The sequence below is a fragment of the Aquarana catesbeiana genome, linkage group LG12 (genome assembly GCF_042186555.1).
Source record: "Aquarana catesbeiana isolate 2022-GZ linkage group LG12, ASM4218655v1, whole genome shotgun sequence".
NCBI lineage: Eukaryota > Metazoa > Chordata > Amphibia > Anura > Ranidae > Aquarana > Aquarana catesbeiana.
The window spans coordinates 208,003,555-208,026,737 of record NC_133335.1 but is presented as its reverse complement, the minus strand read 5'-3'; the positions used below and the strand labels follow the sequence as shown (position 1 = coordinate 208,026,737).

Genomic DNA, 23,183 nt, shown 5'->3' with positions numbered 1-23,183 from the left:
TATTACCAGGTTGTTCATACCAAGGCAATACCTATTTTTGGAACGCACATTGGATCATTCAAAATAGATGTTGGAACTGTCTATAACGAAAAAGGTACAGTAACTGGGGTGATTCCTGCAAACAGTGCCAAATATATTTACTGTGATATACAGGGTATATCATAAAATACTGTATTTTAGGAAACACAAAGTCCTTTTTTTAGAAAAAAGTTTTTTTTTTTTTTTTTTTAACATTTCCCAACTATAATGATATGGCCCATACTCAATCAGTATTTTTTCAGATCACAGATATCTGCAGAAATGGGCAGTGATTACTGATCCTAAAGATACCCGGGCGGGTATAAAAGGGTTTGTGAAATGCAATATGACCGTAGTAACGAAGGGAGACCCAATGACTGCGCCTCCGTCATCCATAAGCAGCCAAAACGATGACATTGAAAAGTAAGTTTAAAATTTCTAACTGTATTCCTAATTCACCAGATCCCTTTCACCATCATGAATCACAATAAACTTTGCTTATCCTCTGTTAAATGTTCTGTGCACACACCATGCTGAGCCATGTTTCAGAATTTCATTAGTAGAGTGTTTGATGATGATAAAATTGCCTTATGTATGTTAGCATTCAGGAAACCTGCCAGTTATATTCAATTTCAATTATAAGAGTAATAAGGTCTCCCCCTGCTTTACCTGAGGAGTATCAAGGCTCTGTGTGCATTCTTTGTTGAATGAAATATGCCATAAGACATGGGGACTGAAGTGCAAGAGAGTGCATTGCAGAGGCTTAATATACACAACAAAGTAGTTTATTCATTCCACAGGAATCTACACACAACTGGAATATCAGATTTGTGTGGATTGTGCCCTTCATTAATAAGACCTTTGCCTATGACAATTAAAAGAACATCCCAATGTAGCACCCCCCTAGATAGGCTGCCAGGATGTCAGGCAAAGTTAGTTCTTTTTGGCTCCTCTGTAATCATTGGAGCAGTTATTGATTTCTTTGGGCTGTTCTAGATCTCACGGGTTGCAGGTTTTACTGTTTCACCCTGCTTAATGTAAGTTTCCAGAACATAGGGCTGGGAGAATCAAATAGGCAGCTTAAATATTTATTGAGGTTCAGCCAATCCCTGGAAAGGTGTGTCCAGCAGGTGGCTAGGGAGAATATAAATAGTCTGACGTCTGGTGCAGCCAGGTTCTTGTCCTGCACGAGAAGTTCCACAGCCTCAGGGGCTGCGGCCCCTTTTGAGCCAGTTCTACTGGAGTTTTGCTGTTGTTAATAGAGGTCCCAGCTGTGGCAGAGCTGGGGGGCCTATTCCGAAGTATCTTTGGAGTCAGCTAAGGGACTTCACCTAAGGATCTGGTATGGAGAGCTTACAGAGGAGTGTCTGGTGGAAGCTGGAAAGTGTATAGCTGCCCTGTGGCATTCTGAGCATTAACCTCTCCTCCACTGAAGAGTGTCTGGTGGAAGCTGGAAGTAAGTAGCGCAGTTGTACTGAAATATAGAGATGTCCAGTGGAAACTAGGAAGTGTTCAGCTGTTCTATGACATTTTGTACTAATCTGAGTTCAAAATCCTGGTGACTGTGTGCTGTTCTTAGGGTGCTAAGTGGTACTTCTGATTGAGACAGTTCCTACAGGGTCTCAGATTTGGCATTTTCCTCTTGTCCCTGGCATAAAGACTGTTCGGGGAAGTCTAGCCTAGTGAAGTGTATCTTCCTGTTGCTATTCAGTGTTCCTGGAGTATCCTATACCACCCTAACCTCTTTCATGTTACAAGTTCTACAAGCAATAAATTACCAAACCCTAGACTGTTTATTGGAGCCAGAGATAATGGACAGTTGCTTGGCCCCTCTGGGGGTAGCGCTACACCATCCAAATGTGATATTTTAGTTTTAGGTGGACCCTGGTGGTGTGAGTCAGTGCCTGGCTTAGGGATTCTATTGCTGACATCTCTCTGTAAACATTTCTAACTCTGGTCTTGTCCACCTGGATGTGCCTGAAACCCTTCATATTCTCTTTCAAGTGTACAAGTTTTTAAACAAAATTTTATATTTTTTTCTATATAAAATATTTTTTTTACAATGAAACTTTTATTTATAGGGTACATCGATCACATGGGTTTTCTAAAGCCAGAGCTTTCCTTTGTGAATCTTTTTTCTTTTCAATCTTATTTTATTTCAAGATAATAGTAGAACAGAAGAAGAAAGCACTTTACAATATATTATTACATACATTTTACTAATAGTAATGAGGTGAACCTTTACTATAGATGTATAGATTGAGACATTTTGGTGTATAATCTCTGGTGAAACAATGAGATATCACAGTGTAAATAAAAGCCACCTATATAAGAGAAGGATATCATGCGTGTAGGAACCAGCATATATTTTACCCTTAAAATTTTGCGTAGTGATACTGTCATGAGGACCAACCTATCCAGGCTGATATGCTGTTATGCTGTAGGGATCTCTTATTGACTTATAGTAGATATTTATTTCAGTGTACTATTCTGTGTATATGGCCTTTATTCATATGCTTGAGTGATTGGTTCAAATCAGAGGGAGAAGCAAGCAAAGAGAGAGAAGAGAATTATAACATGGGAAGAAATAAGGGATAGTAAAGAAGTTAAGGGTCACTCCAGCATGGCTATCCGGAAGATGAGGTTGGGGCTTCCATAGCCCATACAGTAAAGTCATCAGAGTATCGAAATATTGACCATGATGTCCAGGTGGTGGTGAACTGTTCCTACTTCCCCGATTCCTGTGCCAACAGGCGCTCCAGATCTCTTATCTGATCCACCTCGACAGCCCAATCGCCCATGGAAGATACATCTGCTGATCTCCAATGTCGGGGAATCACTGTCCTAACTGTGGCCAGAAAGTGGCGCAATATATCTTTTTTAATCGACTTGAGGGGTCCTGGGAGCATAGATAGTAGGGATATCTCTGGTGTGGGCTTAATTGAGGTCACCATCAGCCTGCAGTATAGGTCAAAGACTTTTTGCCAGAGCCTCCTAATTGGAGGGCAAGCCCACCAAATGTGGAGCATTGTCCCTCTAGAGGGCAGGCATTGCCAACAAGTAGATGGGAAAGAAGGGTTAAACCGTTGAATAGTCGCTGGGCACCTGTACCATCTCGTCAATAGCTTAAACCCTTTTTCTTGAGTCTTAGTTGCCAAGGAAATCCTATGCGTCAGGATGAAGTTTTTTTGCCAATCAGCAGGGGAGATGGAGTGTTGTAAGTCTGTTTCCCATTTCTGCATCTATGTTGGAAGGTCAGGGGTAGAGATGTTCAGTAGTAGGGAGTATAATAGTAATACTACGTGTGTTGGCGGGTTGTAAGAGCAGCTCGTCAAAGTTTGATGGGTCATCTAGTATATCTGAGAGGGAAGAGAAAGTACGTATGTAGGACACTAATTGACCCCTCTGTAACCACACTGTTGGGGGCCTCAAATCTGTCTGGGAGGGTATGTCCATTCTCAAGGATGGGTCAGCGTGAAGGACCTGCACTAAGCGTCTATGACTATCCCTATTCCAGGGTCCAAAATCTCCACTTACTTACAGTTGGGAGGAAGGCCAGGGTCCCAAAGAGGGGGGTCATAGGGCCCTGTGGTTTCGATAATTTACCAGCTAAGATCAGACGGTCTCAGATCTGAAGTGTCTGGCGAGTAAGAGCAGTAGAGAGTGTATTATCCTTGCGTTGAGCCGTAGGAGTCCACGGCAAGGCGCAAAGATCAATCTCATTTAAATGTCTCTCCAGTTGAACCCAAAGCTTGGAGGAAGGGTGGTGAAACCAATCTACGATACGGATGAGAACCGCCGCCCTATGATATGTGGAGGCGTGTGGGACCCCAGCTCCCCCCCCGGGCCTTCAGAAGGATCATTGTGTCATATTTTATCCTGGGACGGTCCCCCTTCCATATGCATTTAGAAAAAAATCTGACGAAGCCTTTTAAAGAACGAGGTGGGAATATGGATGGTTTGAAAAAGATATAAGAATCGAGGGAGAACATCCATCTTCAAGTGAATCTTTTTTCTTATTCAGACCTCCCCATAGAGCTATACAGGGCAGTTAGAGAACTGGGAGCATAGTCCACTTATTCAGCTGTGTCTGTAATTTGAGATTCAGCTATTAATTTTTGCCAAAGTTCAGTCTCACTCCCCTGTTTTTTTCTCTCTCTTAAATGTTATGCTGGGGTGTCCTGAATTCAGATACTCATCTGACTAGTAAATCCAGTGTTTTTCTGCTGCAATCTGCTGCTCAAATGCCACACCATGGGTCCAGCACCACCATCTTTCCCTCTGATGTCATCATGGCCTGGCTGCCTCTTCAGGGATAATGTGCACCAGGCCCACCTATTGCCCTGCTTATGCAGCTTCCTTGGATATCTGATGTGCATATCCCAGGAAGCAGAAAGAGCAGGTACACTTTGGGTGGTGCGTGGTGGGGGGCAGGTCTACGGTAAAAAAAACTGTAAAAATGCAAATGCACAAAAAACAAATGGCCATTTTAGTTTGCGCAGAACGGGAAAGAGGGGTTGTAGGGAGGAAAACTCCCTTTTGAGACTAAAGGTCTACTTAAGGGCTAGTCTTTTAAGCAGCTGGCTGAAAAAATTAAATAATAAAAGTAGTTGCTATTTATTTGACTAAAAAAAGTAAAGATAATTACAAAGCACTATGCCTTCCCCCTTAAAAATGAAAAATGGTTATTTTTTTTTTACAGTTACATGTGCATCCATGCCCTCCACAGGTTTAGTCTTCTTCGGGATTCTATAATGTCATTATTTTGTTTGTTGTAGGAACTTATTGCTCCCCAAAAGGATACCAGCCGAGAGGCCATGGTCAAGAATCAGTGTTAAAATCTTTAAAGCTGAAGGATTACCCAGCATGAGTGAAGGCATCATGGGAAGTTTCTCAAAGATCATGGGGGACAAGAAGGTCTTCATTGATCCATATGTACAGGTCATATTTGCTGGTCAGCAGGTATGGTCCAACATCTTTACTAAATGTCAGTCTAGATGTATATCTCTTTTTTATTGTCTTTATTTTTGTAGCACCAGTCTATAGCAAATAATTTTATAGAGCATAGATGAGCTCCCATACATGGTGAAGCTGGCCATAAACATCACTAACTGATTGCACAATCTCTGTGCAATCTCATGTTATGCAAAGCCCTACCTATACAATCCATTCAGTTTGTGTTCAGTTAGGCAGGCCCTTGTACTATAAAGTTTTTGGTAGATCTAAAGGCGATTGCACAATCAAATTGTGTTATGTGTGGCCAGCTTAATACAGACTTATGCGGCGTACACATGGTTGGATTTTCAGATGGGAAATGTTGGATGTGAGCTTGTTGTCAGAAAGTCCGACCGTGTGTATGCTCCATCGAACATTTGCTGTCGGACTTTCCGCCAACAAATGTTTGCTAGCAGGTTCTCAAATTTTCCGCCAACAAAACTTTGTTGTCGTAAAGTCCAATCGTGTGTACACAAGTCCGTCGCACAAAAGTTCACGCATGCTCGGAATCAAGCAGAAGGAGCCGCACTGGCTGTTGAACTTCCTTTTTCTCGGCTCACCGTACGTCTTGTACGTCACCGCGTTCCCACGTTCATAATTGTTGGCCAACATTTGTGTGACCGTGTGTATACAAGACAAGTTTGAGCCGAACGGTTTTGTTGGCGGAAAGTCCGATCGTGTGTACGGGGCATTATTCTGTAGGGCCAGTTTAGTCAGTAGCTGGCTATTTTCTGTGTCAAGATTTTGGATTGTTAGCAGAAACTCACTTTAACACAGGCTGAACATGTAGTATAAACTGCCCTACTGCTGAACATGGAAACCAGAATGGCGGCATCACAAAGCAATAGTGCTACTTAGCCACACTTCCCAGAGCCCCATGTTGTGGCAGTAATTTATATACTTCTGTTTCAATTTTCTTGCACACTCCTCTTTACAAAAAACAACAGTAAGTACCTCTCACCTTCAGAGATTGCATTTGCAGATAAGCAAGGGTGTGTTTTGGTGTGGTTCCATCCCTGATGGCATCAAAATGGGTTGTATAAGAATCAAAATTTCATCTAAAGAAGGACTATAGACAAAAAGTTTTTTTTTCATTTTGGATAGAGTAAGGGAGGGTTATAACCCCTGTAAGATTTTTCTTGCCATCTATATCCCATTGGGGAGACTTATCTTCACTTCCTGTCCCATAGCCAAAACAGGAAGTGAGAGGTAATCCCTGCAAATTAAGGGAATCCCTTGGGGGTCACCAGAACTAGTGTCTGCAATTGGAACATTTCCCCTCGTGGGATTTTCTTTTACGTTCACTTTCGATGATAATGGTAGACAGGACAAACAGAGGATGAATCTCCCTAACGGGGGCACAGACGGCAATAAAAACCTGATAGGTGTTCCAGTCCATCTCCACTCTTTCCAAAACGTAAAAAGTTATACTATAAAGTTGAACTATGGCCTCCCATTAGGAAAAGAATGTACTGCAGCACTTTATTTTAAAGTGTTACTAAACCCAGGAGCCTGCATTCACTATCTCTGGTCTCCCACAGTACACAGAACATGGAAATGCAATTATTTTTAGTAAATATAAACTGCTAAATACCTGTTTTCATCAGCAGTATACATGTATAGCAGTTTTATGACTTCTATGAGTGCCTGGTTAAAGCTTGTAGGAGGAGTTTTCATTCTCCTCTGACTGTCCTATGAGGCTGCATGACCCCTGACCCTCTGTCTGGACAGTGCTGATTGGCCCTGTGCTAATCACATGCACGCTCCCAAGAAAAACAAAAACTCTCTAGCAATACACAATAAAACTGAGCATGTGCAGAGTGCCCCCAAGGCTCTGTACTATTAGGAGATGGTTTGGGCACTGTGGAAGAAGACAGGATCAAACAGCCTTTTAACACAATGCAGAGGATTAACCCCTTAGGTACCACAGTGAGTATAACAGGCATGCGTTACTGCATATACAGTGCCTTGAAAAAGTATTCATACCCCTTGAAATTTTCCACTGTTTGTCATGTTACAACCAAAAAGTAAATGTATTTTATTGGTATTGTATGTGATAGACCAACACAAAGTGGCACATAATTGTGAAGTGGAAGGAAAATGATAAATGGTTTTAAATTTTTTTTACAAATAAATATGTGAAAAGTGTGGTGTGCATTTGTATTTAGCCCCCTTTACTCTGATACCCCTAACTAATATCTAGTGGAACCAATTGCATCCAAAAGTCACTTAATTAGTAAAAAGTCCACTTGTGTGTAATTTAATCTCAGTATAAATACAGCTTTTCTGTGAAGTCCTCAGAGGTTTGTTAGAGAACCTTAGTAAACAAACAGCATCATGAAAGCCAAGGAATACGCCAGACAGGTCAGGGATAAAGTTATGGAGAAGTTTAAAGCAGGGTTAGGTTATAAAAAATATCCCAAACTTTGAACATCTCACAGAGCACTGTTCAATCCATCACCAGAAAATGGAAAGAGTATGGCACAACTGCAAAACCTAAACACCTAAACTGACAGGCCAGGCAAGGAGAACGTTAATCAGAGAAGCAGCCAAGAGGCCCACGGTAACTCTGGAGTAGCTGCAGAAATCCACAGCTCAGGTGGGAGAATCTGTCCACAGAACAACTATTAGGACAGGCCTTTTTGGAAGAGTGGCAAGAAGAAAGCCATTGTTGAAAGAAAGCTATAAGAAGGGACACAGAAAACATGTGGAAGAAGGTGCTCTGCTCAGATGAGACCCAAAATTGAACTTTTTGGCCTAAAAGCAAAATGCTATGTGTGGCGGAAAACTGCACATCACTCTGAACACACCATCCCCACCGTGAAACATGGTGGTGGCAGCATCATGTTGTACGAATGCTTTTCTTCAGCAAATGTTGCAGAACATGTTAAGCTGCAGTGTCTGGAAGGGGGAGTGTGCGAGACACAATTGAAAAAGGATCTGTCTCAGTAGGGGAAGGAAAACAAAGTTTTTCATTACATTCTGAGGCTTGTGCATCCAATAGTAACAGGATTTAATGCTTGTTTATACTGTCATATAGGAGCCTTTAGTTGTATGTTGTATACAGTTCCCACTGCTCCAGCTTATAAATACAGCAATCTATACCCCATGTCTGTGTAGACTTTGGTTCAGACCAATTACATGATGTGTCAGCCATTGACCAGGGGTATGGCCAGACTCTGTAGCTCAGTTGCATTACATATGTAATTAATAATCTTTGATGATCTTGTGTAAATCATTTTTCAGTTTAGTTTGTGCAGCCAATGGCCGAACTGTTCTTCTAACCCTTTTGTCATTTAGGGAGAAACTTCAGTGGAAAATGACACCAACATCCCAGAATGGAATGAGCAAATTAGTTTCATTGAACTTTTCCCTCCTCTAGCTCGGAAGATAAAAATTCAGGTCCTGGATGATGCTCACGTCGGGGATGTGGCTCTGGCCACTCATTTTATTGATCTGCAGCAGATATCTGACCCAAGCAAAAATGGTGAGACAAATACTTCACAGTCACAATAATGGACTAATATATATGAATATAATTTTATTTGGATCCACACTGGAATGCTAATCAAAATAGATAGGGAATGTCTTTTTTCATATAACTGTGTATATAAATCCCTACCTTACCTAATCCCAACCTTACAGAATATCTAACTGTCAACTAAGGCCGGCCATACACAGTTCAAATCTCGGGTGGTTCAGCAGGAACAGGCCAAGATTTGAACCATTATTGGGCAGGCTGAATGTCCCAAGTTGATCAAGTGATCAATCAGCTTGGGTACAACCAGCCTGCCAGATTTGCGTTCAATTATCGCAAGCAACTGCTATAGCCGCTAGCGATAATCACTGTCCCAGCAGGAGGGATTCCCCTGTCAGCACTGTCTGTGCTGATGGGGGAATCATGCAAATAAAGAAATTAGCATTGTCTATGGCCAGCCTAACTTTTGCTGAGATTGTGATCAACAACTCACCAAGAGTTTCAGAAAACGATGTAGCTAAGCAACTGCATTTAATCACATAGACTTTACTTTGTATTCTTGGCATAGGCAGCAGATATCTCAAGAGCTGGTTCTGGCCAGCTCAGTAGATTGTTTTAAGAAGGGCCTGGATTCTTTCCTAAATGCAGAAAATATAACTGAATACTAATATTTATAGGTAAAGTTGATCCATGGAATATCTGATTGCCTCTTAAGGGATCAGGAAGGAATTATTTTCCTCCAGTGGAGCAAATTGGATCATAGTTTTTTTTTTTTTTTTTTGCCTTCCTCTGGATCAACTGTGGGTATTGGAATAGTGTATATGGAGGTTTTCTATTTGAGTATGTTGTTTTTCCTTTCTCTGGGTGTTAATCTGGATAGACTTGTGTCTTTTTTTCAACCAGATTAACTACGTAACTATATATATTACCACCTAGGACTGAATCAGCCTTGAGCACCTTTAGTTCAGGCACCATACTTCAACTTTTCTCAACCATTTTATCCCAGGTGACCGTCTTCAGGTTCCAGGGAATTATCTGCCCACAGTACAGTGTTATCATTGGGAGAGCCCCCTTCCCCCACCTATATTGGAGGTCAGTGGGAGTAGGAGTCCCTTACAAAGAGGGTTACTGGAAAGAATGCTAGTTACATTGATGGTCACTGAGAACAATGCCCCTTACAAAGAACTGATCATCAGTGTCAACGGTTGCTTACCTGAAAGGGGAAAAACACACCACTGGTCTCATATAACTTGCTCTACTGAGTGATATCAGAGCTTGAACTATGCAGGCACCTTCAGATAAGAAATCAATTTGCAGCTAGCAACCCCTGGAGGAACCCTAATGTTCCAAGGAACCTGACTTAACAAAGACTGGTCCAGATACCTTAAAACAGCCAAGCAAAATGTCTCACACTACTAGTACAGAAGCCTTCTTTTTTTCAGTACACAGAAATTTTCCTCCTAGCCTACAAGCCTTCTAATTTTCCTTCTCTTTGTCCTTAGCTGGCTTTAACCCAACTTTTGGCCCAGCCTGGATCAATCTGTATGGGTCTCCTCAAAACTATACACTGAGAGATGTCCATCGGGATCTGAATGAAGGTCTTGGCGAGGGGATCTTCTACCGAGGTCGGATCCTGGTCGCTGTAACGCTAGAATTATTCTCTAATAATAATGTTCAGGAGAAGAAGCCCTTGAAAGCCCTCAAAAATGCCTTCAGTAAACTTAAGCTGAAGAAAAAAAGTAAAAAGGCACAGGAGAAGGAGAAAGCAACTGCAGCAACTGCTGCAGCAGCAGCGGAGGGTGCTGAAGGAGAAGACGGAGAGAACAATGAACAGCCAAATGCCGTCACTGTGGAGGTGGATGATATCCTGCCCTTGCCAGAGGTACCCAGAAGACAAGGGAGAATTTAAGTTATAATGCTTGTCTCCTTAGCAAACTAATTGTTCTATTCAGAACACCAGGACTCTGCAATATTTAGGTCTATGAGCATAACCACTACTGTAATTCATAAAGATATTGTAAAGGGTTCTGTTGGTTGAATGCATGCATAAATGCTATGAACATGCAGTTTTATATACAGTATACTATCTACTATCAAGGGCCAGTCCAAACAAACCTTATATTTCAGCTTTTGAGTGTTAAAGGGTTAGGCCACTTGAGAGCTTCCAGAACTCCGGTGGTGAGATCCCCGTGCTTGGGTTTACAGGTCTGCTACACCAATTATGAAAAGGGTCCCACCCTTTCTGCTATGTTTATGCCACGAAGAATGCAAGTGGGTGGTGTATTGACTAAGGGTGGTGGCTTACAATATCAAGTTTTAAAAAGAAGCATGTTCTGATAGCAGCATATGCCAGAGACATAACTAGAACCTTCAGGGCCTTGGTGAAAGAAACCATGAGGGACCCTCTGGCCTCCGCCCAGGCCCTTCCCATTGATACATTTACTCCCATCGTGGGCCCCTTTATTACGGTCCCACAGAAGGCCACTTTCCTGCCGTCTTGGGGTCCCCCCCCATGGAATGCCAGAGCTCAGTTGTAAGTGCATCCTTTGTGACCCTGGTAATTATGCCACTGGTGTCGGTAGTTTTTTATTTTTGTTGTTTTTTTTTATAATCTTTTACCACTTTATTATTTATTTTTTTACAATTTTAGGGGGGTCATGGGGGGGGGGGGGGGGTTGGTGAAATATCAGGGGTCTAAACAGACCACTGATGTATCACTTTTGAGACAGAGAAGGGGACTAAGGTCAGATTCATCGGTCCCATTCTTTGCAACCTCAGCTGCACAGAATGAAAGAGCAGAAATAGCTCTGTACAGAGCTTTCTGTTCATTCATAAACTGAGGCATAGTAAACACAGTTTACTATGTCCCAACTATGAATGAATGAAAAAAAAAACAACAAAAAAACAAAAAAGATTCAGTGATTGGTACTTATTACTGACTCTATTCATTAAGACATGGAAGTAGCCGGTAAATGACACATTTACCAGCCCCTTCCCTGCTCCCCATCCTGACAGATCCCCCACAGCAGCTGGCGGGAGGTGGGAGGGCAAACAGGGCAGTGCTGCAGAAGGGCCAGGGAAGCACACAGAGGCCCGGGGCTGCAGGACATTTTATAGAGAGTCAGTGGGAGTGGCATGTGGATGAACCAATGTCCTCCATTTTCCTCCTGCAGTTGCTAAATGTCTGCAGGAGGGGGAGGAGGAGAAGCAGGCATTCAGCGCCTACATGGAGGGATCAGTTCTTCTACATGCCGCCTCCCATGCCGCCCTCCTATCCAGGTGTACAGGGGGGGTCACACAGGCCTTCTGAAGCATGTGGCTGGGTCGCAATGGTGACCCCTGTACATACGCCCCTGGCATATGCATAGCAAAAGCTTACCAGAGGTGCCACAGACACAGTATTAATAAGGTCTTCTAAGCCACCTGTATTTGATCATTATTCTTCTTTTCACACAGAATGCCTTAGGAGTAAAAGAAGAGTTCCTTCTGTTTGGAACGCTATTTGAGGTCACAATGATGGACCCCAGTATTGGAACCAAACCTGTCAAATTTGAAATTTCTATAGGTGAGCATTAATGGTTTTCTGATAGCTCTAAAAAAAAAATCAGAGATTCAGTATTTAAGGGCTATGTATAGTCTGCATGTATATATGTATTTAGTATATATTATTGTTATTCTTTATGTTAACATTTTTAGTCACGAAAAAAATGAAAAAGTGCATACAATACAAGTCTAGTACTCAAGTCTAGTACTCTACTATGCTGTGAATAGCTTGAATGATCTGTATATTGAATAGATCTGAATAGCAGGATATTAGATTACACACAATTCTGAGTAAGAAGGAGCACATCCACCACCCTCTCAGCTAGTACATATTTTTCCTCTGAAGGAGCAGTCAATAAGTGAAGAGGCAGTGTTGGAGTTTAATATTAGAAAGACCAGCATTACCTCTGCAAATCCTTTATCATGGAAGTACTCTGTGCAGGGGCGGACTGACCATTCGGGCACTCGGGCACTGCCCGAGGGCCCTATGCCACTAAGGGGCCCCATCAGGGTTGCCAGCCTCAATAAAACCAGGGACAGTATGTAAAAATCTGTGTTTTTTTAAAAATCCCAAGATTATAGCTGCCCCACCTCTCCAGTACCTTTTCAGTGTGTGTATGTATATTCTGTGTGTGTATACTGTGTGTGTATACTGTATGTGTGTGTGTCTATACTGTGTGGCCCCATAATCTATTGCCTGGGGTCCCCATAATCTCCTATTGCCTGGGGGCCCCATAATCTCCTATTTCCCGGGGGCCCCATAAACTTCTATTGCCCTGGGGCCCCATAATCTCCTATTGCCTGGGGACCCCATGAGTTGTCAGTCCGCCCCTGACTCTGTGGTAAATGCTTATTTGTTCACTAAGGATTTTATGCAAATAATGAAGAATGTGGTGGCAGTTTATAAATTAAACATTTTCTATTACACAGGTAACTATGGTAAAACGGCTGAAATAGTCACTGCTAAATCTTCTAAAAAGAAGGAAAAATTGGAGACGGTACCAGAGGAACGTCAGGGTCTACTGGACACTGGGTCAGAGGATGAACTCAGTGTAGATTTTGAGGAGGAAGTGACTTTAAAAATGGACCAACATGGCAAATCAGTGACGCCTGCAAGGAGACCTCAGCGCACAGAACCAGACGAGTAATATATCACAATGATTACAGTAATGGTTAAGTCTATGGTTATTAACTGCTGCAGTTTTGCAGCAAAGGTCAAAGCTTAGGAGAGCAGAGTAAAATGCCCTCTATGGGTTCATACATATGGGCACTGCAGCAAATATTTTCATTGACCCAAAGTGATGCTGACTTCTTAGTAGGCATTTATGTGTACACACATCAATGCTTACATTATAATTATTGATACAAGCAATTTGGAGCTTTACTGAAGCGGTGCAAACAATGTAGTGTAATGGCACCCATAATATATACAATACATATAGCTATACTGTATATATATATATATATACATACACTGAGCAAGATTATAAATGCAACACTTTTGTGTTTGCCCCTATTTATCTGGCTGGCCACCATAAAAGGCCACTCTAAAATGTGCAGTTTTTCTGTATTGGGGGGGGTTTTGAAAAACAGTCAGTATCTGGTGTGACCACCATTTGCCTCACGCAGTGCAGCACATCTCCATCGAATAGAGTTGATCAGGTTGTTGATTATGGCCTGTGGAATGTTGGTCCATTCCTCTTCAACGCCGGTGCGAAGTTGCTGGCTATTGGCAGGAACTGGAACACGCTGTCACATATGCGGATCCAGAGCATCCCAAACATGCTCAATGGGTGACATGTCAGGTGAGTATGATGGCCATGCAAGAACTGGGATGTTTTCAGCTTTCAGGAATTGTGTACAGATCCTTCCAACATGGGGCCGTGCATTATCATGCTGCACCATGAGGTGATGGTCATGGATGAATGGCACAACAATGGGCCTCAGGATCTCGTCACAGTATCGCTGTGCATTCAAAATGTCATCAATAAAATGCACCTGTGTTCGTTGTCCATAGCATATGCCTGCCCATACCGTAACCCTACCGCCACCATGGGCCACTCGATCCACAACGTTGACATCAGCAGACCGCTCACCCACACAACGCCATATACGCTGTCTGCCATCTGCCCTGTACAGTGAAAACCGGGATTCATCCATGAAGAGAACACCTCTCCAAAGTGCCAGACGCCATCGAATGTGAGCATTTTCCCACTCAAGTTGGTTACGGCGACAAACTGCAGTCAGGTTGAGACCCTGGTGTGGACGACGAGCATGCAGATGAGCTTCCCTGAGACGGTTTCTGACTGTTTGTGCAGAAATTCTTTGGTTATGCAAACCGATTGTTGCAGCAGCTGTCCGGGTGGCTGGTCTCAGACGATCTTGGAGGTGAAGATGCTGGATGTGGAGGTCCTGGGCTGGTGTGGTTACACGTGGTCTACAGTTGTGAGGCCGGTTAGATGTACTGCCAATTGAAACGCATTTGGAGATGGCTTATGGTAGAGAAATCAACATTCAATTCAAGGGCAACAGCTCTGGTGGACATTCCTGCAGTCAGCATGCCAACTGCAAGCTCCCTCAAAACTTGCAACATCTGTGGCATTATGCTGTGTAATAAAACTGCACATTTTAGAGTGGCCTTTTATTGTGGCCAGCCTAAGGCACACCTGTGCAATAATAGTGCTGTCTAATCAGCATCTTGATATGCCACACCTGTGAGGTGGATGGATTATCTCAGCAGCAAAGGAGAAGGGCTCACTAACACAGATTTAGACAGATTTGTGAACAATATTTGAGAGAAATAGGCCTTTTGTGTACATAGAAAAAGTTGTAGACCTTTGAGTTCAGCTCATGATGAATAGGGGCAAACGCAAAAGTGTTGAGTTTATAATTTTGCTCAGTGTATATATACTATGTTCACAACAGACAGAACCTGATCAACTTAAGCTTTAAAGTATAACTAAAGGCAAAACTTTTTTTTTAGTTTTGGATAGAGTGGAGATAGATTAGAACACCTGAAAGTTTTATTGCCATATCTGCTCCCGTTCCGGAGATTCACCGTCTCTATTCATCCTGTTTACCATTAGCATTGAAAGTGAAAATAAGAGAAAATCTAAAATTTTGGATTGTCCCCAGAAAAGTAATAGAGGAAAAATCTTCCAATGGGGACGCTAGTTCTGGTGGCCTGGGGGTCCCCACGAAATTCCCCCCTAACTTGCAGGGATTTCCCCTCACTTCCTGTTTGGCTATGGGACAGGAAGTGAAGGGAAATCTCCACAATGGAGGACAGATGGCAAAAAAAAATATGACAGGGGTTATAACCCTCCCTTACTCTATCCAAAATGAAAAAAAAAATCAAGTTTTGCCTATAGTTCTACTTTAAGTTATTAAAGTTCTGTAAGCTCTCCAAATCTATCCAAATGTTCCCTTGGAATGCTGTTCAAAAACTCAATCAAATTCAGAACTCCACCTGGAAGTTGGAAGTAGAGTTCTGAATCAGACAGAGATTTAAAAGCATCCCACTGGAGAGATTTGGAGTGTTTATGACCTTTTATAGCTTTAAAGCTAAGCTCACCTTTTTCAAGAAAATAGCCTTTGCAGCCAAGGGGATCATTCTTTTTTTTTTTTTTTTTTTTACCTGTAGGTCATTTTGATCAGAAACCTGGATAAAAAAAAAACTCCTAGTTAGCAACCCCTATGTCCTGACTTGTTGCTGGGACATTAAAACCATTGGATGCTGACTCACAGTACTGTAGGCGTAAAAACAATTGCTTAATCATTCAATTAGATCATTTTAGTCGCATTAAATAACACACACAACCTGCTCTTCAATTCTCACCTAACCTGTAAAAATAGCTGGAAAAATGTTATCCCCCAGGATAAATATTGATATATAGGTCAATAAACCAGCGCTATCAAAATCAACTGATCAAGTGTCAGTGCAATGCTAAATTGCCACCAAATAAACCCATATGTATTGTATAAATAATACATCCCTGTAGTGAAAAAACAGCAAAAAACAAATTTTGTCTCAAAGCATTTCATCAGAACTTCCTCAGGGAGAAATATTTACTGCCTCCTGAGGAAGTCCTTGTGACAAAACGTGCTAAGGGTGGACATGAAGTCAGATACAGTGTGGAACCGGGAAGTGTCCGGGGTTTTTATTATACAGGATCTCGTTCTACAATTTTTATGTGAGTACAATTTTATTATTTAATTACATTCTACATTATAGCGATTGTCTGTTTTTATCTATGGTGCTGAGTGGAGGGCTTAAGACCTTTACTGGAGGGAGAACTGGAAGCAGAGGGGTGCCAGTGGTGCTTAACCGTAATATCAGCAAATTTATGATCATTTAAAAATAAGTGGTTTGGTAAGCGCTTTGGATTTATAAGTCTGCGCATGAAAGTGGATGAAGGATTAAAGAAAGGAGTGCCAGCGTAGTGGACACACTGATTAGAGGACTTTGATAGAGGACTTTAATGAGCTGCCATGCATGTTCTTTACTGAAATATATATGGATTGTTATATGTGGAATTGTGACAATTTATCATATTATTGTGTTATTTATTTATTTATTGTACTGGTTTTTTTTTCACTGCATGGATGTATTATGCATATAACACATACTGTATGTTTTATTTGGTGGAAATTTAGTTGTATACTGATATTTGATTAGTTGATTTTGATAGCGCTGGTTTATTGATCTATATTTTAGTCAAATTGAATTATTGATTATATGATCATATCAATACGAGTCCGACCACTTTAAGATGACTAGTTATTCTGCAGTTAATATGCTGCTTTGTAAATGCTTGTGTAGCCAAAGATGAAATTGTAAATCTCTTGCTTTACATAGTTTGCTATTTTTCTTTATATAGTTCATTCAGTTACATACCTCTGGGTAATGAAAGGCCATGTGTCTATGTGTGGAGCTACTGGGAGGATCACAGCTGGAGGCTGTACAACTCCAACTGGATAGTCAAGATAGCAGAACGCCTGGTAAGAGTCAGAACCTGGTATAGTGCTCACTTCTCCATGGTACTCGACAATTTAAAAAGTTATAAATAAAATAGCACTGGAAACACCACTGCTAAAGCCCAAATCTTTTATCTGAGTTTCTCATAGACTTGGTAGACAATAACATCTTTCAAGTTTTGGTTGCTGGTGATGACAGAGGTACCCAGTGACGCCTGAACTAGATATGAGAGGGTTTGAGTGTCACCAGAACAGGACAACATAGGAAGTGCTATAAGCCCAATAAATGTTCCAACCCTTCCCCCACTCTACAAATCAAATGTACTTTTGTTACTGTATCGGACCCCATCTGAGGGATATCCCATCACTTATTCTCCTTGTGTAGTGCTACCCCCGTAGGAGCCAGTGGATAATGCTTGTCCTCTGGTGCTGTCCTGACCTTTCAAACTCTGCAACCTTTTTAAAACTCTAGGTTTAGACGTAGTTAGACCAACAATGTTCACCAAACCAGTTATCAATATTACCCAGCACAGAGTAAAAAAAGACAATGGACACAATAACCAGAGTTGTATTGAATACCTCAAGAATATCTCAAGTTAACACTTAGGGGGTTACAAATTATTTACAGCAATGTATTCAATTTGAAGGATTAAGCAATAGCAACACAAGGTGAAAATTAATAAATATGTCAACAGACTGTAAATAACCACTGTGCCTCAATGATGCCTGTTGAGAGTGCAGCACTGGTTATGGGGGAGAGGTTTAAGAAAACCGCCAGCTCCCTTGTGACCACTGGTGCAATGCAATGGGATCATGTGAATGCCTTTTTATGAATATTTGTTTAAAGAAGGGGCACCCATTTAAGTAAGCAATGAGTAGTTGTGGATATGGAATAGAGTTAGTCCAAAGGTTGGGGATAGTATCTTCTGCTAGCATGTTGGGGCCCATTAAAGATGAAGAGTAATGAAGAATGGCAGAGTCAGGTCTGCAGACAGAACTAGGGAGGTAGCAATGCAAGGATTCCTTGATTGATTTAGTTAAACCAGTGTCTGATTTTGTTAAAGCAGTGTCTGTATACACCTGGGTAAACAGAAAGGTGGGCAGCTGCCCTCACCAATCCCGGTACAGATGTGGTCTCCGGCACTACAAGATGAGCTGAGCAGTTTTTTATAAACCTCCACAGAAGGCACAGCAGTTATATAGCAGGCTGCTAGTGCACTGGCAGATGAGGCTGTGTGTCACTACCACTGGCTGGGCTGCTGTGTCCCAATGCAGCTGGATGCAGAAGCAGCCTCCAATCATCCTCTTTGATGTTCCCGGGCTGAGCGGGCTCTCCCATAATCCTTTGTTGGATCAGCTTTCTGGAATTTGTTGTTCCGAAGGGGCTCTAAAATACAGCGAGGGTAGACTGCAGGACTACAGGTCCCAAGATCCTTTGCTCTGTTACAGGAAGAACCGCTCCTCTATAGGCAGGAATTCATGTAAAGGTCTGGGTCCCAGGCATTAGGAAGGAACTAGTTAGTTATGGTTCAGTTTGATAATGTCCTCTTGATTCTATTTTGCAGTAGCCGGCATTGGCTATGCTTGTGACACTTGGCATAGAAAGTGTGGATAATTTGCTCCATCGGGAATACAGAGGAAAATGCCCCCAGAAAAGCAGAGGTTTTAAATACTCCACAGGTTTGAGGCTTAAAGGGCTGGTTCACACTGGCGTGTTCCTGTGCCATCTGGTTTTGACACCCCATTCATTTGAACGGGCTGCCAAATGCATGGGATTGTTCAAAAAGTTGCGCAAACACTGTGTCACGGAACGCCCCACACTCCACTTGAGTGCTTCCGTCAGTATACCACTTCCTTGTAGTCTGGATACAGATATCAGATATTCCAACCTCTCTGAGCACAAAACAAGGCGACACTTGCTTGTTGCTAACATGGACTGACTTTATTTAGAATCAAAATACAGTCTTATATACAGGAGAAGATGAGGTTCCCCCCCTCCTGCTCATATTACTCTATCAATACAAATGTAACCTAATTAACCTAATTAACTTGAGCTAGTTTACTAAATCATTTACCCAGACCAGATGACTCAGAGACATGACCTGTAGGACACAGACTTGTGGGCACCGAGCTTCACACAGTAACAGAGTTAATTATCATAAGTACAACCACAGGACATTTTCTCACAATAGCAGAAGCTCCAATAGGTGTCGTCAGTCTCCTACATTGTATAGAGGACAATGTGATCAGCTCACTCAATTAACATGTTGAGTTCAGAATCAATCAAACCAAGAATAGTCTCTACATACATCCTGGGAGATATTGTGGACAAATATTACTGTCCCATTTTAAGTAGTCCAAGATATATTTTCTCACTCACCCTGTGCCAGTATAGCACAGGGTGACTTAGACATAAGAGGTGTATGGGGAGCTGAAACAAGGGCATCCCCTACTTAACAAGAGATTCTGAGTTCCACGGGCCCTCCCGTCACACATTACTTTTTCAGATTGCACTGTACCAAACTGTTGTGTTTGTGTGATATGTTTGGGGTGACATTAACAATTAGAGGCACCCGTGCGCATCTCACAAGAATGAATGAATGAATAACTTGTATAGCGCTACATATGCAAACTAATTCGTCTCAGGGCAGAGCAGAGCATGCACATGCGGTGCGGGAAACATGCACAAAATGCACCTTTCCTACACTGCATTCCAGTGTCCTTTCGGCAGAAGACTAACACAGGAGGAGACCCCAGACGGGTTGACTCCGAAGTTAGTCAGTAGTTCCAGTCCTCTAATGCCTGTACCCACACAGTACCCCAAACAAATTGTTCCAAACAAAGCATTACTCACCCAGCCAACCTCTGCCTCTCTTAGAGAACATATCTGCCGCTGGGGAGAGGCCTGGACTGGCCCTTCTCCCTGGAGTCCTTTCTGCTGCTGGAGAGAAGACAGGGTGACTGAGCTCACTCCGTCATGCTGTTGGGGATCTGGGCCGACTGCCCAGCATCCCTGGGGTATACAGGTGGAGACTGAAGCCCCATCCACCTTCACAGGAAATCCATCGTCTGTTAGTTGAGGGCAGAGTCCAGCAGTACTCGGCCCTGTTGCCAGCCCTTCTGCTGGAAACCCCACACCATCTGCTCCGGCTAACTGTTGGGAAGGGAGGCCGACTGCCCCGCCTCCCTGGAACTCTGTAGTTGTTGCCGGTGCTTCAACTGGGAAAGTTCCTTGTAACTCCACGGATCCTACTGTTGGTGCTGGACAGAGCACAGTGAAGCTTGGCCCCAGTACCAGCTCTTCTGCTGGAGGCTCATCAGGTTGTTCTTCCTCAGCAGAAAAGTCTATTAAATCCCCTACCTCTATAACTGGTGTCTGGGGATAGAGGTTCACCATCTCCTGTCCATGGAACCCAGAAGATGCTATCACTGCTGGGCAGAGGTTAGCAGAGCTCTGCCCTGTTGTCAGCACTTCAGCTTTGGGAATGGCAATCTCCAGATTTTCCACTGCCGATTCTCTGGCATGCTGCTGGACAGGCATCCATCCAAGATAATCCCATGCAGAAACAGGATCATCAAGGTCAGTCAGCCCTTGCTGCATCCGCCATAAGACCTCCGCCTCCATAGCTGCTGGGGCAGGTTGGCAAAGCACACTATTACTCTGCCACATTGCCGACTCTTCAGCTAGGATTTCAGAGTTGTCAACTGGTAATTCCTGATAGTCCCAGGCAAAGGGAGCCCAGCCCTGGCACTGAGCAACGTCTAGCAGCCGTTTGCAGGCGATCTCCAGCTCCCATTCCTGAACGGTCAGAAACTCCAAATCTTCCTGTGCCCAGTGCACTTCCAAAATGTTCAGTAGCCTTTCTCTGAAATCCATGATTTCGTCCACCCGCCACTCCAAATCACTCCCAAAGTTAGGGTCCCCTGTCAGCTTCACATACAACAGTCCCAAGCCGCCGTAGCTTAAGCCTTCCGTTGGGCTGTCATCCGCTATCCAGGGACATGCTTGGGATACATGCCACCGGAGGGCTCTGTAGCTCTCATCCAGCTTCATCTCTGCCCAGACCAGCCTGCTTAATTCAGCTGTCTGCTCCTTGTGCGGTTTTTCTCCCAAAAACCGCACCCGCAATCCGTACTGCGACCAGTACCTTTCCTGGATGGAGGGGAGAACTTTTCCCTGGTGTCGCTGCTCACGGGCTAGTGCTTCTTTCCAGAGTTTGCAGCGAATAGAATCACACCATCCCAGCAGGACCTGCTCTGATACTGGTCCTCTGTGCTGTATCTGCATCTCTCGCAACCTCCTTCTGAATTCCTCCTCCATGGCAGCTGGTATCTGTACCTCTCCTCTCCTGCTATCTGGACCTTGGATCCAGGTGGAAGCTTGGATGTCCCAGACTGCGGGAAGCGCCCCGCTGCTTGCCACCAATGTCACGGAACGCCCCACACTCCACTTGAGTGCTTCCGTCAGTATACCACTTCCTTGTAGTCTGGATACAGATATCAGAAATTCCAACCTCTCTGAGCACAAAACAAGACGACACTTGCTTGTTGCTAACATGGACTGACTTTATTTAGAATCAAAATACAGTCTTATATACAGGAGAAGATCAGGTTCCCCCCCTTCTCCTGCTCATATTACTCTAACAATACAAATGTAACCTAATTAACATGAGCTAGTTTACTAAATCATTTACCCAGATCAGATGACTCAGAGACATGACTTGTAGGACACAGACTTGTGGGAACCGAGCTTCACACAGTAACAGAGTTAATTATCATAAGTACAACCACAGGACATTTTCTCACAATAGCAGAAGCTCCAATAGGTGTCGTCAGTCTCCTACATTGTATAGAGGACAATGTGATCAGCTCACTCAATTAACATGTTGAGTTCAGAATCAATCAAACCAAGAATAGTCTCTACATACATCCTGGGAGATATTGTGGACAAATATTACTGTCCCATTTTAAGTAGTCCAAGATATATTTTCTCACTCACCTTGTGCCAGTATAGCACAGGGTGACTTAGACATAAGAGGTGTATGGGGAGCTGAAACAAGGGCATCCCCTACTTAACAAGAGATTCTGAGTTCCACGGGCCCTCCCGTCACACACTACTTTTTCAGATTGCACTGTACCAAACTGTTGTGTTTGTGTGATATGTTTGGGGTGACATTAACAATTAGAGGCACCCGTGCGCATCTCACAAGAATGAATGAATGAATAACTTGTATAGCGCTACATATGCAAACTAATTCGTCTCAGGGCAGAGCAGAGCATGCACATGCGGTGCGGGAAACATGCACAAAATGCACCTTTCCTACACTGCATTCCAGTGTGAAAGGGCCCTATTCCTTAATCCTTAAGCAGCATTTAGCAGTTTTTTATTGAAGGTCTAGGTAGGAATGTTTAATCACTCTCAGGACTCAGTGTTGTTGGGGCTATGTAATGTATAGCATTAGTAGTTAAAAGCATTTAAAAGGCTTCTCATTACAACAATCAATAAATAAGATAATTTGTTTGTGAAGATTGTCTTTGGACAAGCTTTCCTGGCTGCCTTCATCGCCAGAAGCTTTATATGTTAAAGGAGTAAGGTTGTAAAGTAACTGTACATATTCCTTCTGCAGGAACGTGGACTCAACGAGGTGGAGAAACTCACAAGACGGCCTAAATCCAACCCAGAAGGCCGTCTGAAGCAAGTCCTAGAAGAATTTGTTGCTGGCTGCAGGTTAATGGTTTTGCCACAACTTTTAAACACACAGTTTAATTAGTGCTTACTTTACAGAATGTCACATGGTTGTGCAAAATTTTAATTATAAAATCAGAATGTGCTATTAGCAGCAGTATGTCAGAGGCAGAATATGCAAGGTCCTCCAGGCAGCTAGAAGACGTTCTTTTGTTCAATTTATTATACAGATTCAAGATTAAGCATTCTCTTGTACTCTACTAAAACAGACTGAGACTGAATTAAATGGATCCATTCTGTGCATAATAATGATAATGTTGATTTGTTCTTTTGCAGGCAGTACTCACTTAGTGCTGGAAAGAGGACAATGGCTCGCCCCAACAACTTGGACAAGTGCAGGATGAAATCTCTTTCTCACAATGTTGTAAGTCTGTGATGGACATATTGTCAAAATCTTTAACCAAAGGAAGTGGAATGAAAGCACAA

At 42.8% G+C, this 23,183-nt stretch overlaps 1 protein-coding gene across 1 annotated transcript in view; it reads left to right on the top strand.

Moving 5' to 3' along the window:
* LOC141113463 (fer-1-like protein 4) overlaps window positions 1-23,183 on the top strand; it is a 218,988-nt gene that overhangs the window by 97,475 nt on the left and 98,330 nt on the right. The window contains exons 11-20 of the mRNA XM_073606565.1: window positions 10-94; window positions 282-441; window positions 4,797-4,980; window positions 8,314-8,500; window positions 9,994-10,373; window positions 11,948-12,056; window positions 12,965-13,178; window positions 16,915-17,035; window positions 22,639-22,739; window positions 23,034-23,121. Coding sequence (XP_073462666.1) covers window positions 10-94; window positions 282-441; window positions 4,797-4,980; window positions 8,314-8,500; window positions 9,994-10,373; window positions 11,948-12,056; window positions 12,965-13,178; window positions 16,915-17,035; window positions 22,639-22,739; window positions 23,034-23,121 — 1,629 coding nt within the window. The remainder of the gene's footprint in view (window positions 1-9; window positions 95-281; window positions 442-4,796; window positions 4,981-8,313; window positions 8,501-9,993; window positions 10,374-11,947; window positions 12,057-12,964; window positions 13,179-16,914; window positions 17,036-22,638; window positions 22,740-23,033; window positions 23,122-23,183) is intronic.